The 15,458-nt window shown below is 46.4% G+C and overlaps 1 protein-coding gene across 4 annotated transcripts in view; it reads right to left on the bottom strand.

The window, feature by feature from the left end:
* The window catches only part of LOC147020159 (myomesin-1-like), a 218,611-nt gene that overhangs the window by 154,997 nt on the left and 48,156 nt on the right, over positions 1-15,458 (bottom strand). For 2 of the 4 annotated variants that reach the window (XM_085895203.1, XM_085895201.1), the window contains 5 exons: positions 14,099-14,286; positions 5,248-5,424; positions 4,032-4,194; positions 627-784; positions 8-100 (listed from right to left, as the gene is read on the bottom strand). In XM_085895203.1, the coding sequence (XP_085751329.1) occupies positions 8-100; positions 627-784; positions 4,032-4,194; positions 5,248-5,424; positions 14,099-14,217 (710 nt within the window). In that variant the 5' untranslated portion in view covers positions 14,218-14,286. Of the gene's footprint in view, positions 1-7; positions 101-626; positions 785-4,031; positions 4,195-5,247; positions 5,425-14,098; positions 14,290-15,458 lie in introns of all 4 variants that reach the window. The other 2 variants (XM_085895202.1, XM_085895200.1) reach the window with 1 other exon arrangement.

Below are 15,458 nucleotides of genomic sequence, written 5' to 3' on the forward strand. Positions count from 1 at the left end.
TACATACCTGTTTATCTCGAGAGTATGCACGCCATACTTATGATACACTCGGTACTTTCCTGGATGCTTGTGGGTATCCAGAGCGACCAGATTCTTGTACCTACAAAATTATATATATTTGTGACACGGTGTTTGGTGTTCGACAACCTCCGAGTCTATATCAGCAAAAGTGCATGGCATTCAGTGAAAGAAAATTGATAATCATCATTTGACTAAGTGTTTAAAACGAGTTGTGAAAATGTTTTTAGTATTCCTGGTGATGCTTCTTCACAATAACACTTGAGGCATTAGGGGGGGCGGGGGGGGCTTTGCAAAACACAATTAAAATCCGAGTGCTGATCCCATGTAAAGCTGTCACAGTAAGGAGATTAAGGCAAGTCCTGCATGAGCAGTCTTCTCTACTTTCAACCATATACGAACAGGAAGGATTTACATGTCAAATCTCTACACTTTACAGGTCTCATCAACTCAGCAGATGAGTAAGATGTCCAGCTTGCTTTAAAAAAAAAATCCATCGAAATGTCACGTTTCGCACATATTTTGATGGACGGGAAGACGTCAACATTAGAGACAAATGTCAAAAAAAAACAACGATGCAGAGAGCCGTTCAAAGCCATCCTGCTTACCATTTCACGTGAGGATCGGGGAAACCTTGCACAGTGCACACGAATTTGGCAACAGATTTCTCCCAAACAACATGTGATCTTGGCTTGATGAGGAACTCGGGCCCACGCTGCATCAACTCATCGAATGCCTCGTGGGCATGTTGTTCACTTTCACACAGCTGAGAGGACCATGAAGAACATACTGGATGATTAATACCATAGACATTGGTAGAGACTGTAAAAACAGCAGCAGATTGGGATTTGAGAACTTGTGCTGTGAACAAAAGATTACTTTTAGTGATATCTTTATCAGTGTAAGAAATGCTACTTCGACTGCTCTTACTCTACCCAAGTTAACCCTCCCCACCAAACCTCTTCCCAACACTTGCACCACAACCCCTCACCCCTGCAAGCCCAACTCTTTCCAAATTTCCAATTTTTCCTTCCTGGGAGTTTGTGGCTGCATCCATCTTGTTCACCCTTTGTGTCCTCCCTCAGCCTCATTCTTCCTCGCATTCCATATTTGTCCAAGTCTACTTTTATTTTGTCCCTCAACTCTGCGGTTGGTGTGTTCACCTCCTTTCCTTCTCCTGTTCCTTTTGTTCTGTTAGTGTTTGATCCGGGTATAGCTCTTCCACGAGCCCAGACACAGGATAATTTAAAAATATATATAATCTATCTATAATTCCAGCAATCTCTGTGTGTGAGTCTGTCTGTTTGTCTGCGACCGCCGTTTTTCAACAACTACTGGTCCGATCTAATTGAAACTTGCCAGGAATATCGCTGGGGACCCGAGGATGTGCCTTTTCAAGGTTTGATATTAATCGGACAAGCGGTTCCCAAGTTATGGGCATTCATTTACCAAACCAATGACAGGACACGGTGCTATGACATCACGATTGACGTCACAATTCGTCTTCTTTTTTTTGCACGATTGACGTCACAATTCTTCTTCTTCTTCGTTTGATATGACGTCACAATTGACGCTGGGGACCTGAGTATGTGCCTTTTCAAGGTTTGATGTCGTTCTTCATCCATTTCAGCTGTTTCCCAAGTGTTTCCCAAGGTTTGAAAGTTGTTGTTTTTTTCCCAAGGTTTGAATTAATTGTTCAAATTTTAATTAATCCCAAGGTTTGAATTTTCCCAAGGGAAACAGCTGTTTCCCAAGGGTTTGAAAGTTGTTTTTTCCCAAGGTTTGAATTAATTGTTCAAATTAATAATTATTCCCAAGGTTTGAATTTTCCTAAGGGAAACAGCTGTTTCCCAAGGGTTTGAAAGCAGTTTTTTCCCAAGGTTTGAATTAATTGTTGTGCTTGGTAGACATTTATGAATACATTTTCAGAGAGAGGGGCAAGAGAGAAGGGGGGAGAGAGGAGGGGGAGAGAGGGGGCGAGAGAGAGGGGGCGAGAGAGAGAGGGGCGAGAGAGAGAGGGGGGCGAGAGAGAGAGGGGGCGAGAGAGAGAGGGGGTGAGAGAGAGAGGGGGGCGAGAGAGAGAGGGGGGCGAGAGAGAGAGGGGGCGAGAGAGAGAGGGGGAGAGAGAGAGGGGGCGAGAGAGAGAGGGGGCGAGAGAGAGAGAGGGGGCGAGAGAGAGGGCGAGAGAGAGAGAGAGAGAGGGCGAGAGAGAGGGCGAGAGAGAGAGAGAGAGGGGCGAGAGAGAGGGGGAGAGAGAGAGGGGGCGAGAGAGAGGGGGCGAGAGAGAGGGGGCGAGAGAGAGGGGCGAGAGAGAGGGGGCGTCACAATTCAAGAGAGGGGGAGAGAGGAGGGGGAGAGAGGGGGCGAGAGAGAGGGGCGAGAGAGAGAGGGGGCGAGAGAGAGAGGGGCGAGAGAGAGAGGGGGCGAGAGAGAGGGGGCGAGAGAGAGGGGTGAGAGAGAGAGGGGGCGAGAGAGAGAGGGGGCGAGAGAGAGAGGGGGGCGAGAGAGAGAGGGGGCGTCACAATTCAAGAGAGGGGGAGAGAGAGGAGGGGGTGAGAGGGGGCGAGAGGGGGCGAGAGTGGGGGCGAGAGTGGGGGGAGAGGAGGGGGAGAGGAGGGGGAGAGGAGGGGGAGAGGAGGGGTGAGAGAGGGGGCGAGCGAGGTGGGCGAGAGAGGAGGGCGAGAGAGGGAGGGGCGAAAGAGAGGGGCGAGAGAGAGAGGGCGTCACAATTCTTCTTCTTCTGATATGACGCCGCAATTGACGCTGGGGAGCTGAGTATGTGCCTTTTCAGGTTTGATATCGTTCTTCATCCGTTTCAGCGTCCACTGAGTATGTGCCTTTTCAAGGTTTGATATTAATCAGACAAGTGGTTCCCAAATTATGGCCATTTATTTACCAAACCAATGACAGGACACGGTGCTATGACGTCACGATTGACGTCACACTTCTTTTTTTTTTCTTTTTTTGCACGTACGGCCACGCACTAGTTTAATGTAATGAGGGGAAATAAATGTTTCTTTAATTTGAGAAAAAAAACAAACAAACGACATCAGACGTCCATCTGTAGATTTATGCCTGGTGATAGCTTAATGGTTAGGGTGGTGGGCTTGGGATCCTATGATCCTGAGTTCAAATCCTGCTCGGCTGTTGAATTAATACCAGGTGGGGTTGACTGCCTGTCATCCTTCCGAGGTTGGCAACATGAGTGCCAGCTTGCTGGTATCCTATGTCTGAGTGGCGACCTGTCCAGGATTGTGCTCAATAGCCCAAGAGACTGCTTTGGCAGCACCAACGCTCTGCACAGAGTATGTTCCCAATGGATGGATGGATCTGTAGATTTGTACAAGTCACCACAAATAATACTATTGATGGATGCAGTAACCATCCTCTGCCCCTCTCCCCCAATACTAAGCTCAAGTCTGTAGTTTGGATGAAAATGATGAACAGTCTGCTTTTTTTCAAACCCTCTACCACAAGTTGATCATGGCTGTGAGTATTTTCTGCAGTTCACCACCATGTTTAACAAGACACCAGCCATTTGCTGCTGATGAGCTTGCCTGCATATCTTATGAGACATCTGTTTTGATATGTTGAACACTAATTCTATCAAATCTGACAGGTGCAACAGCCCAAACGCTTCCAGCCATCACCTCTGACGCTCAGTGACAAACCACCAAAAGGTAAATGTTGATTTCATTAGAGATCTGCGTCACAACACAGCATGCCATGGCACGGTGAGGAAAGTTTCACAGGTGTTATGGAAAAAGTGCAGCGACTCTCCAGTGACTAGCGCAGCTGAGAAAAGCATCGAAGATAACATTTTCGGCCCAAAGTGTGACCATTGCTGGGACTGGCTCTAATGAGACAAATTTATCTCTCGGTACAGGGGCTGGCAGTGGAATAAGAAGAGTTCCTCCACCAACGCATGCAATGTTGACAATGGACAAGCTAGCTGAGGCTAACTCTAATTGATGATGCCTGCAAATGAATTTCGTGTGCCTGGGGCTCATTACCCTCTTCTGCAACGAGATGCGCTTTGCTCGTTGACGTGTTTCCTGGCGTGTGCGATGCTCAGCTTCCACGAGGTCTTCCTCCGATGCTTGTCCACTCTCTGCAGCAAGATTCTGTGATCTGCGGTGCTCTACTTCGTTTTGGGAAGGATGACTCCGATCTTGGCTTAAAATAGAAGAAAAGACTGCTTAGTGCTTTGTAAAAGTTTTCTCAAATAAGATTTATAGATTGTAGTCCAACATATTAATAGAAAGCCCAAACAACAATAACAACAATGTGCTGATGTCATAACAGCAAGAAACATTACATTTTTGCTGAATTTAGGGTTGTAGTTCATTTTCTAAGTTCATTGTTCAAATAAATACAATCTTTTCATACCTTCACCACCAGAAGAGCAAGCACTCCACCAAAAGCGTGATCATCCTGACATTTTTTTATTCCTATCAACCAAGGCTGACTGGCAATCTTGAATCCTGATATTTTTAATCTGGCTAATTGCTGGATCGTAATGAACAAGCCACTGCAGCCCTTCTGCTCAAGACTAATGGTGAATCTTATCCACCACACATTACCTCCAGTTCATTACGCATTCATTAGGATTCCAATAATTGGATAGCACCATCTATCATAAATATCTCCAAATACCACATTAATGGCATCAATATGGAGAGTAATGGATGGAGGTGAGTGGACCCATTCCACAGCATTCTCTGGTTGGACTGACTGAAGGAGCTGAATACTCTCCTACAAGAAGCACATCCCAGAAAGAGCATCAAGGCAAAGCCCCAGAGCTTGGAGATCTCCATAAGAAGTTTATGTTGAAAATTTATCTGAAAAGCTCCTTTTTGCATCGTATCATTAACAAAAATGATTCGAATGGTGTGTGTGTGTGTGTGTGTGTGTGTGTGTGTGTGTGTGTGTGTGTGTGTGTGTGTGTGTGTGTGTGTGTGTGTGTGTGTGTGTGTGTGTGTGTGTGTGTGCACTCCTACAGTAAGGATAAAACCCACTTAGAAGTTATGACTTTCTCTTGTCAACTGCATTTCTATTATAGATTATCCACCTCTGATGAAACGTGCAGTTTTCTGTTGCACTCGAGTCAATTTGTTTAATTGAATTTAATTCTTATTTCACGAATGGAAAGGTTACGGCTCAAGCGTAACCCAACAAATTCGTGTGTGATGGAGGAAAGAGAAGAAAGATAACTCGTTAATAACTCACGGGCAATGGATGGGGCATATATGTAAGTGATGTGGATCCTGAATGCATTCTGGGCTTCTTGGGACGGGGGATTGCTTTGAATGGTGGACAAGTTTTGGAGAAGCTGCCGGGGATGTCTGAATAAGGTCACCGATGACTTCTGCATCATTGTCGAAACGCTTGCTGTATTTGCCGCTTCTGTAAAAACAAGGTAGCATTTCAACATTCCAATTGTTTTTAGTACTGACATGTTTGTGTTTGTAAATGCATGACTCAACAACCCAATAGGAGGGTAGGGGGCAGGAGGAGGGTGGATAAGCACTCTCAAATGCATGGAACAATGGATGAATGAGAAGACTGGTGATAAGAAAAGTGAGGAAAATAGGAAAATAGGAAAAGTGAGGCACGATTTCCAACTCCTAGTGAGATAACACAAAACATAGACGTCTCTCTGAAATATACAATCACTCAAGAAAACATTCACACTTATACATCTGAGCTGCCTTGTCTGGGTTAGATTGCCATCCTGATGATAAAGTGTCGGATTTTGGTGTTTTTGCATCACAAAGCGTGCCATTTCATGAATGGATGTTAAGTTGCACGTCTCGTCTGCTGTCACTAATTAATGGGCATTAGTCAGTGAAGAGCGATTGAGTGCAGAGTTGTCACCGGTAACCTGAAAAAAATTGCAGATTCCTGCTGCAACCGACATGGTTGCACATCCACGTGGCAGAATGACGATATCTATTTGCTATATTTGCAAGCCAGTGGGTGGTAAAGAGAAAATTTGAATTGAGAAAATGTAGCTAGAAGAGCATGGGAGGATGGAAAGGAAAGGAGTTTGAAAGGAGATAGGAAAGTAAGGAAGGTAAAGGGTAATAAACAGGGGATAAGTGATTCAGGGAGGGGGGATGCAGAAATTCAGCCACATTTGCATAATTAATAAATAGATAGCCCCACTATGATGATAGCACACATTCATTCTTGTAATGTTTAGTTGTGAAATTTAGAGCCTTTTTCGGGGACAAATCCTTCGTTATGTAGTGTGGCTCATGTTCTCCCAAGTTTACATGATCTTTGCACACACCATGTCCTCTGCTATTATCTTGATTCGATCTCAATAAAAACTTTCAATTGTCAACAATGTCTCGAAACTGCATTCTTAAGTTTAAACCCACAAGACTATTGTTTCTAATCATCATGCCGATCATGGACTCAATAATTACACATGTTGAAATAATTTCATTGCTCCCAATTTTTAATTCAAGAAGCATTTGTTTTATTCTACTCTGTCAGTACGTTTTGGACAATATCCTCAGAATTGAGCTGACCAATGCCTTGAGCTTCAAGCAGAGGGTCAGAGCATCATCTTCATTGGACATCTTAATTTTTCAATACCCAAATCTGCTTGCCAAGCTCTCTGCAAGCAGAACCACGGGATGCTGGTCTGTCTGATTTTGGCCTGCTATTTTATTTCTAACAAGGTCATGGCAGTGTTTCTGGCCATATCCGTTGCGTACGAGACAGTTTGACATTCAACCCCGCTTGCCAGGTTGTCTGAATGTGGAATTCAAGACTGACTTTATGTCTCGTGAGCATGTAGCTCTTAGTGGCTTTTTATCAATTGCTCTAGATTTGGAGGCTGGAGCCCCTCAAGGTGATCTATTAGTCCCAATTCCCTTCTTCCTTTTCATCAACGACTTCTCCGTTTCTTTCGAAAATTTCTTCACAATTATGTAGATGATTGAACATTATGCTAAGCAGTTCCACAATCCAGGGAGAGCAGCTGCAATACTCAGTGCATATCAAAAGATAGACTAATACCGAGAACATGATTTTCAATCCAGTGTCTAACATTATCACAGATTCTTTATGCAAAGACCATCCGGAAAATTCAACTTTGTACTTTTCTGATCATTCTGTGGAAGAAGTTCAGTCCTTCAAATTATTGGCCTTCATAATCACCGATTTGGCAGGGGTTTGAGGAATTTGGGCTGGGAAGATGAGTTATGGACTTGGTGTTTGGTGTGAGGGGTTTGGGAGGGGTTGAGGACTTGGGGATTGATGGAGTTGAGGATTTTGGGTTGGGGTGAGTTGAGGAATTCGAGAATTTTAGGTTGGAGCAGGGAGGGGGGAGGGGGGAAGGAGTTAATGATCTGGGGTGGAGGGGGGAATTGAGGATTTGGGGTTAGGGGTGGAGAGAGGTTAATTTAATCAAGCAACATATTTAAGGAGCACATAGATACACAATCATAAATTCACATGACATATTTAACGACTCTTTGCATAATGTTGTTGAAGTCACATTTCACATTATGTGGAAATTCTGAGGGCACCAACTGGAAAATATTAATGTCCTTGATATTCTTGTTAAGCAATGGTTCTTATATATAAGCCTGGTGTTGGCGCAGTGGTTAGGGCAGCGGCTTGGGATCCAAAAGGTCCTGAGTTCAAGCCCCGTTGGGCCACTGAATTAATACACCAGGGGGTTAACTCAGCCTGTCATCCTTCCGAGGTCGGCGAAATGAGTACCAGTGTACTGGGCCGGTGTATACCCTGGTTAAAATAGGTGTACCATATCCGTGTCGTAAGAGGCGACCAGGGTTGCGTCAGGAAGGGCATCCGGCGTAAAACATGTGCCAAATCACACGGATGATCCACTGTGGCGACCCCGAACGGGACCAGCCGAAAGATGAAGAAGATATATATATATATATATATATATATATATATATATATATATATATATATATATATATATATATGCCATATCAGCCAATTATCACCCATCATCAGGACCATCAGGTCAGGTATGGGAGCATGTGCCAGAGCAGCGCGTCGCTGCGTTCACTTTCTGCCAGAACTCCAGGGACCTCCGTCTGGCCATCCCCCAGGCAGATGCATGGCCCACCCCATCTCCTTGAGATGCCGATCAACCTGCTGCAACCACGAGGCACATGGTCGGCCCAATGGCCTCCTCAACTCACGAGACTCCCTCGCTGAAAGAATCTGGTGAGCAGGATCAGTGTCAGGAAAACGAGCCACATCTCCATACAGCCGCAGCTGACGCTCACAGACAATGCAGGTAACAAATCTCATTTGAGTCTCTCTCAGCAACCGCTCATTTGACACAAAGTCTGACCAGCGATAGCCAAGGATTCTCCGAAGAGACCTGGTACGAAAGGAATTAAGTTTCCGTCTCAGATCCCTGGTCAGAGTCCAAGTCGCACATCCAAAGAGCAAGACTGGAAACACCAAGGACCTGAAGACTCGGACTTTCGTCCTCCCACACAGGTACTGGCAGCATCACAGCCCATGATCCAGTGAATCCATGACTCCCCAAGGCCCGACCCAGATGTCTGTTGACCTCTGACTCACAGCAAAGACATGAATATCACTGCCAAGGAAAGTGAATCTCTCCGTGACCTCAACATTCTCACCACAAACAGGCACAGACAGGACAGCAGCATCCAATATGTCACTGAAACCCTGGATCTTAGTTTTGACCCAAGAAACCTGTAATCCCGGTGACTCAGACTCCTTATTCAGCACCTCGAGGGCCCCAAAAGGATATCTAAAGTCTCTGCAAAGATGACAGCATCATCTGCGAAATCAAGGTCCGAGATCTTGACATTCCCAAACAATGCACCACAGCTTGATCTTTCCGACATCCTCCCTAAAATCCAGTCCATACAAGTGCTGAAAAGTGTGGGGGCCAGTACACACCCCTGACAAACTCCAGTAACAACTGGAAAGATAAGTCAGAGATGGTACCACGTGTCACAGCACTCTCAGTACCAGAGTAGAGTTCAGACATCAGATCCATTCGTTTTGGCGGCAACCACAGCACCAGAACCCACAGTTCACCCCACGAAGACAAAGAATCCTCCAGAGGACATCCCAATTCACTGAATCGAATGCCTTACAGAGATCAACATAAGCTGCAAGCAGCCCCTGCGAAACTCTTGTCTGCATTCGGTGAGAACCCGAAGAGCAAGGATACGGTCAATCGTTGACCTCTTTTGTGTAAAGCGTGAATCCTCTGGCCGCTGGTGGTTAAGCAGATGGTGGTGAACCCCATCAAGAATTGTCCGAGCAAAGACCTTGCCGGGCACTGAGAGCAGCGTCACCCCTCAGTAGTTGTTGCAATCTTGGCGGTCACCCTTCCCTTTCCAGAGAGTGACAACAAGGCCCCTCTTCCAATCAGTTGGGATGATGCCTGTGTTCCAGGCAGAGCACAGAACTGCATGCAACGATACAAGTGCAGCATTTCCACCAGCCTTTTGAAGATGCCACAGATCTCTGGAGCTTTACCCCGTTTCAACCGGTTCACTGCAGCCTGTGTTTCCACAAACAAAGGTGGACCAGAGTTGATTGGAGGGTCAGCAACAGTGATTGTAACACCCCTGATGTCCAACTCGACAACTGGTGGATCAGCCTGGTACAACCGCTGAAAGTAACCAGCCCAGTGGGCCTTCACTTCGGACACCTCTGTCAAAAGCCGACTGCCCTCTCGTCTAACTGCAGTACACCGAGGGGTAGGCTAGGATGAACGCATTGTGCGAATTCCCCTTTAAGCAGGACGAGAATCACTTGACCACAGGTGATGATGCTCTACCCCCTCACAGATTCCTCGCACATAGGCCTCCTTGTTCACCCTCAGTGCACGTACAGTTTTATGCCTCAGCTCCCTGAACAGCTCAGCTCTGCCATTCAGCCTGGCCCTGCGACTCTGGTCAATGGTATCCAGTGTCCCTTGAGACAAAATTCTTCTTCGCCCGACGGTGAGTTCCAAGACATCCACCGGCAATATCAAGGACAGTGGTCTTGAATGCACTCCACAACTCTTCAGGACCCCCCAAAGCACCCAGACACCCCAAATCTCCACTCTGCTTGTTTGCAAACTCCTCAGCTACCCTCTCATCCTTGAGCTTGCCAACATCCAGCCTTGGCTGGGACGGTACCATTCTCCTGGATTTAAGGTGCAACTTAAGAGTTGCTACAACAAGCCGGTGGTCAGTATTGAGGAACTGAGCACTCCGGTAGACCCTGCAGATTTGGATCATCCTCCAGCAACAATCATCGAGCACATGGTCAATCTCCTTTGCCACACCGCCAGCATTGGAATACCAAGTCCAGCGATGAGCTTGTGGGCACTGAAACCATGAACCAGCCACCCAAAGTCCATGACTTCTTGAAAAGTCAAGGAACTTAGTGCTATTCTGGTTCATAGTTCCTGACCCATGGTGACCAACACACGTCTCATAACCATCCCGATCAGTACCAGTCGATGCATTGAAATCCCCCAAGACAAGAAGTGTATCTCACCTGGGGCACTGATCAATCACAGACTCAGGCATGACATAGAATGCGTCCTTCATGGTGAGATCACTCAGCTCAGTTGGAGCATAAACAGAGACCAGGGAAATGACACTCAAGAGTGACGAATCCCGAGTCTCATAATACGCTTGTTGACCAGTGTTACCTCAATTATCATTGGAGCCAGCTTATTGGACACAGCTACAGCAACTCCTTGGGCATGATCACCATCAGAGCGACTAGACCAATAGTAGGTGTAACCACTCACTATGATCTCGCCGCAATCCGGTCTCCAAACCTCAGAGAGTGCTGCAATACTGATGTCCAAACGCTTGATTGAGCTCAGATGATAACAGAGACAGGTGATCATCCTCTCTTTGGGACAGGACATTACAGGCACCCACCCGAAGGGACTGCCTCAGGTTAACCCAAGGAGACCGCCGTCTGGTGGACGACACCTCAGCACCACTCCGACACACTCTCCTGAAATCTTACCCGGGAATGTTAGCCCGTGGTTTCCCTCCTGTCATCAAAGATTGGGGTCCCGAAGGCTTTGCCCCAATCCCGTCATCTGGTGAGCTGCCCTGCGAAGGGAAGCTGCACAGAACGTACTCCCACAGAGTGGGTTTTCAGATTTTTTTTTATGCTTTGAGAATGTTTTGCGGAATGAAGGGTTTTACGGTGGCCTGAGTGCAAATCCTGCCACCAACCTCCAAATAAGAAGTAACCCAGCTGCAGGAGGATTTTTGCAGACACAGTTGGGCACTAGATATGGATGGCCGTTGGCTCACAAGGAGTCCCGTCGCCCTCTGACAGGTTTTGTTTTTAATCCTGCTGGGTGTCCACATACATCAGGACCATGAGGTTTCATAAAGTGTGAAATTCTAAAATCTATAGTGTCGTTCCTGAGTCAGTTACAGCATTTAAACGTTTTACCATTTTATCATCAAAATTTTGATATTAAATCTTTTTGACAAATTTCCCTGACAATATCTGCTGCTCTTCCTTCGCTCCAATTGGTTCTTCTGACCACGTCCTTGTCAAAGTGGACATCTCTCTGGCTGTTATCAGAGAACCACCTCACCGCCGTCGAGTCTGGCATTTCACTCAAGCCGACTGGCAGGGTCTCCGAGCAGCCATCAAACTTACAGACTGGTCTCCTATCAATACTTTCTCAAACATCAACTCATCCTGGGAATTCTTTCAAAGAAACTTGCTCTCCGTCATGCAAAGATTTATCCCCTCTCGTGTTCAGTTGTCTTACCCTTCCTCCCGCCCTTGGTTTACTGAAGCTTGTGGCGAGGCAGTTGTCCTGAAACAACTTGCCTTTGCCTCATGGAAAGCAAACCCAACTGAGGGCAATCTCAGTTCTTTCCACAAAGCTCGGAACAAGTGTGTATCTACCCTTAGGAGAGCCAGAAAACAACATCTTTCTCATCTCAAGTCTGAACTCTCAAACCTCTCTCCCTCCTCAAAATCCTGGTGGCGTTTAATCAAATCTGTTTCTGGTGTATGTTCCCCCTCCATCCCCTCCCTTACCTCAAATGGCCGCAATGCTGATTCCACACGTGATAAAGCTGAAGGTCTAAACTCGGTGTTTGCAGCTAAATCTTGTGTCCTAATCCCATCACTATCTCGACCCACTTTACCCAGTCGCACCCAACTGTCCCTGGAGTCTGTATCCTTTTCTCCTGACAAGGTGGAGAGCTTGCTTTCAAACCTCGACTCAGATTCTGCAACCGGTCCAGACGGCATCAGCCCACGTGTCCTCAAAGCCTGCTCTTCTGCTCTTGCTCACCCACTCTCTGTTCTATTCACCCTCTCATTTGCCCAAGGTCATCTGCCATCTGCTTGGAAATCTGCTAACATCACTGCCCTGCATAAAAAAGGTGCAAAAACAGATCCCTATAACTACAGACCAATCAGCCTTCTCCCAATCATCAGCAAGGTGATGGAATCCATCATCGCCTCAGATATGAAATCCTTCCTCTTCTCCAATGGCTTGATTTCCAATCATCAATTTGGTTTCAGACCAGGTCACTCTACCCTGGATATGCTGCTTCTGCTCTCCCATCAATGGATGGAGGTCCTCAATGCCAGACAGGAAATCCGAGCCGTATCCCTGGACATATCACGTGCTTTTGACACAGTCTGGCACCCTGCCCTACTCACCAAACTCTCTTCCCATGGTATTCAAGGCCATCTCCACTCATGGCTCGCAGACTTCCTCTCCTGTCGCAGTCAACGTGTGGCCCTAAATGGAGTTCTTTCATCCCCTCTTCCTGTGCAGGCTGGAGTTCCTCAAGGTAGCGTTCTGGGCCCTGTTCTTTTCTGGTTTTCATCAATGATCTCTCGGACTCTCTGGAAAATCCTCTATTTCTCTTTGCCGACGACTCCACCCTCTGCCGTACCATCTGTCATCCCTCAGACTGGCAAGCAGCAGCTTCTTCGCTCACTGCAGATCTGGATAAAATCACAAACTGGTCCAACACGTGGAACATGTCTTTCAATCCAGACAAATCTCACACTCTCACTATGTCTCTTCGAAAGGACCGTTTACAAACCCCCCCCCCCATCCACTTTCTCAACAATCCTCTGGAAGAAGTCTTTTCTTTCAAGCTTCTAGGTCTCACTATCTGCCATGACCTTTCCTGGGAAAGTCACATTTCCAACCTCGCCTCAAAAGCCAGTCGCCGACTGGGAATCCTCCGTCGTGCAAAGTCCTTCCTCGGCCCTCTTGAGCTCCTGACCACTTACAAAGCTTTTGTCCGTAGCCTGATGGAGTACTGCTCTCCCCTCTGGGCTGGTGCTCCTGCCTCCCACCTTTCTCGGCTTCACGCTGTCGAAACCAGGGCATTTAAGATCATCGGCATCTCCTGCAATGAAGCTGAGTCTTTGGGCCTCTCACTCAATCACCGCAGGTTGGTCGGTGGTCTTTCTATCTTCTACCGACTCCTCTCCAGCCTTGCCCCCCCTGCTCTCTCTGCGATTTGTCCCCACCACATTTCCACAGGGCGCTCAAGGTCCGCCAACAACCCCCTTCTGGTAAAACTACCAAAATCACGAATCACTGCTCATCTTCACTCTTTCATTCCTCTTTTTTCCCGCCTTTGGAATAAACTTCCTCACTCTATTCTTTCCCATTCTTCCCTCCAGGCTTTCAAAACAGCTGTTCACCACCACCTCTAATCTTCCCCCATCCAAATCCTAGATCTTTTCTACCCCCGATAATCCACCCAAGCCCACTTCCTTCATTTCTCCTGCTTTCCTTCCTGAAAGTCCCTGAAATGTCCATCTTCTCTTCGCCATGTTCCCCGTCCCATCCCCATCCCTCTCCCTTCCACAGTTCACCTAATGTGTCTGTTCCCCACTGTTTTGTCCCTTCCACTCCCGCCCCTCTTGTCTCATGCCTCCTTGCTGTGAGTTGTGTGTTAGCTCTCATACGAGCCTCGACCAAGGTATACAAAAAAAAAAAAAAAAATCCGTTGCCAGCATTACAGGAACAAAGCCATTTATCAGTCATTGTTATTCCTGCAGTAACACAAATAATTACCTGTAAGATGTTCTGTGCAAACCAGACGAATATTTCCGTTCCAGCGAGTATATTTCTTGACGTCGGAGGCTGCGTGCAGCGTATTCATTCTGCCTCTTATGGAAAGCAAATGATGACATGATGATGCTGCTGTCTCCGTCTATATTTATGCTGAAATGAAGCTTTGGCAGCTATCTCCTGCACACGTGCTGCTGCACAAAAATGAGAAGCATTTCATTAAACAAATAAGAAATTTTTTTTAAAACCTTATCAGCAAAAAAAAAATACTGTGAGTACATGGAACATTAAACAGTAAAATTGGAGGCCAACTTGATGTGGCCTCATAGTAAGGATGCTGTCGTGGCATCCCCAGAGGCTCTGGAATCAAATTTGGTCGAAGGTTGCAATATTAAGGGGTTTGGATTCTCGCCTTCTGGAATTTGAGCAAGTTTCAGGAGAAATAAAAGTATGGTTCGCCTGTTTGGCATTCTGATGTGGACTCACGATGCTCACGATGCCGAGATCCCAAGTTGAAATTCTTCATTACGTGTTGATACATCCATTATCTCCCACGGTCCTAATCCTGGATGTGGATTATGTAATCACCCGATTATGTAACCTGATGTGAAAGCTCTACGATGAGCCTCGGATCAATGTAGAAACAGTATCTCACTGTTGAATCGTCACAAAAAAACCAAGTCGGATAACTAATGACCTTCAGGGAGGGTATAAGCTGCTTGCCCCTCCTGGTCGATTGGTGAAGCCGGTCCACAAATTGTGGTTCGCTCATTGCCCCAAGAGCAACTTGAGATGGGCATTGAAAAAAAAGGCAGTGCTGCCCAATATCCCCCTCATCACCAAGAAAATGTAATCTTTGAAAAAAACAACATGTTTAGAAAAAGGTTAGATGTAAAAAATAGAAAAAAAAAACTGTAAGATGGTGATCCCATCGTTCCAGGACTTTTTGTTGTTGAAAGCATGCAGGTTGCTATTTTATTTTACTTCATCTTTGTGGCAGCCACCTGACCAATGACCCTTCTGCTCAATATCTTTGACATTTTATAGTGGGGAACTGTCAGTTTGGGATGCTCGTTTGACTTTTCAGAGATGATCCAGCAGCTTACTGTCGGCTCCTTGGCTCTTCGTCAACTCAGATTAAATCGACCCTTAAAGGCTTGGCACTTACAAGCCGCGATCAAGCCGACCGGTGATTGGAAGTTGTTTAGATCTCATTCTCTCAAAATTAAGTCTTTTGGTGGTGATAGTTCACCCTTTGTGAAGGAATGCTGTGGATGTTATTATAATTTAATATGCGGTTCTGCATAGTCTGCTGATTTGGCTCCATCGTTCTCCATTTGCGGTGTGGTTAGTGGTTGAGATT

The sequence above is a fragment of the Eptatretus burgeri genome, chromosome 9 (genome assembly GCF_056783735.1).
Source record: "Eptatretus burgeri isolate ZD-2024b chromosome 9, Ebu_testis_v1, whole genome shotgun sequence".
Classification (NCBI taxonomy): domain Eukaryota; kingdom Metazoa; phylum Chordata; class Myxini; order Myxiniformes; family Myxinidae; genus Eptatretus; species Eptatretus burgeri.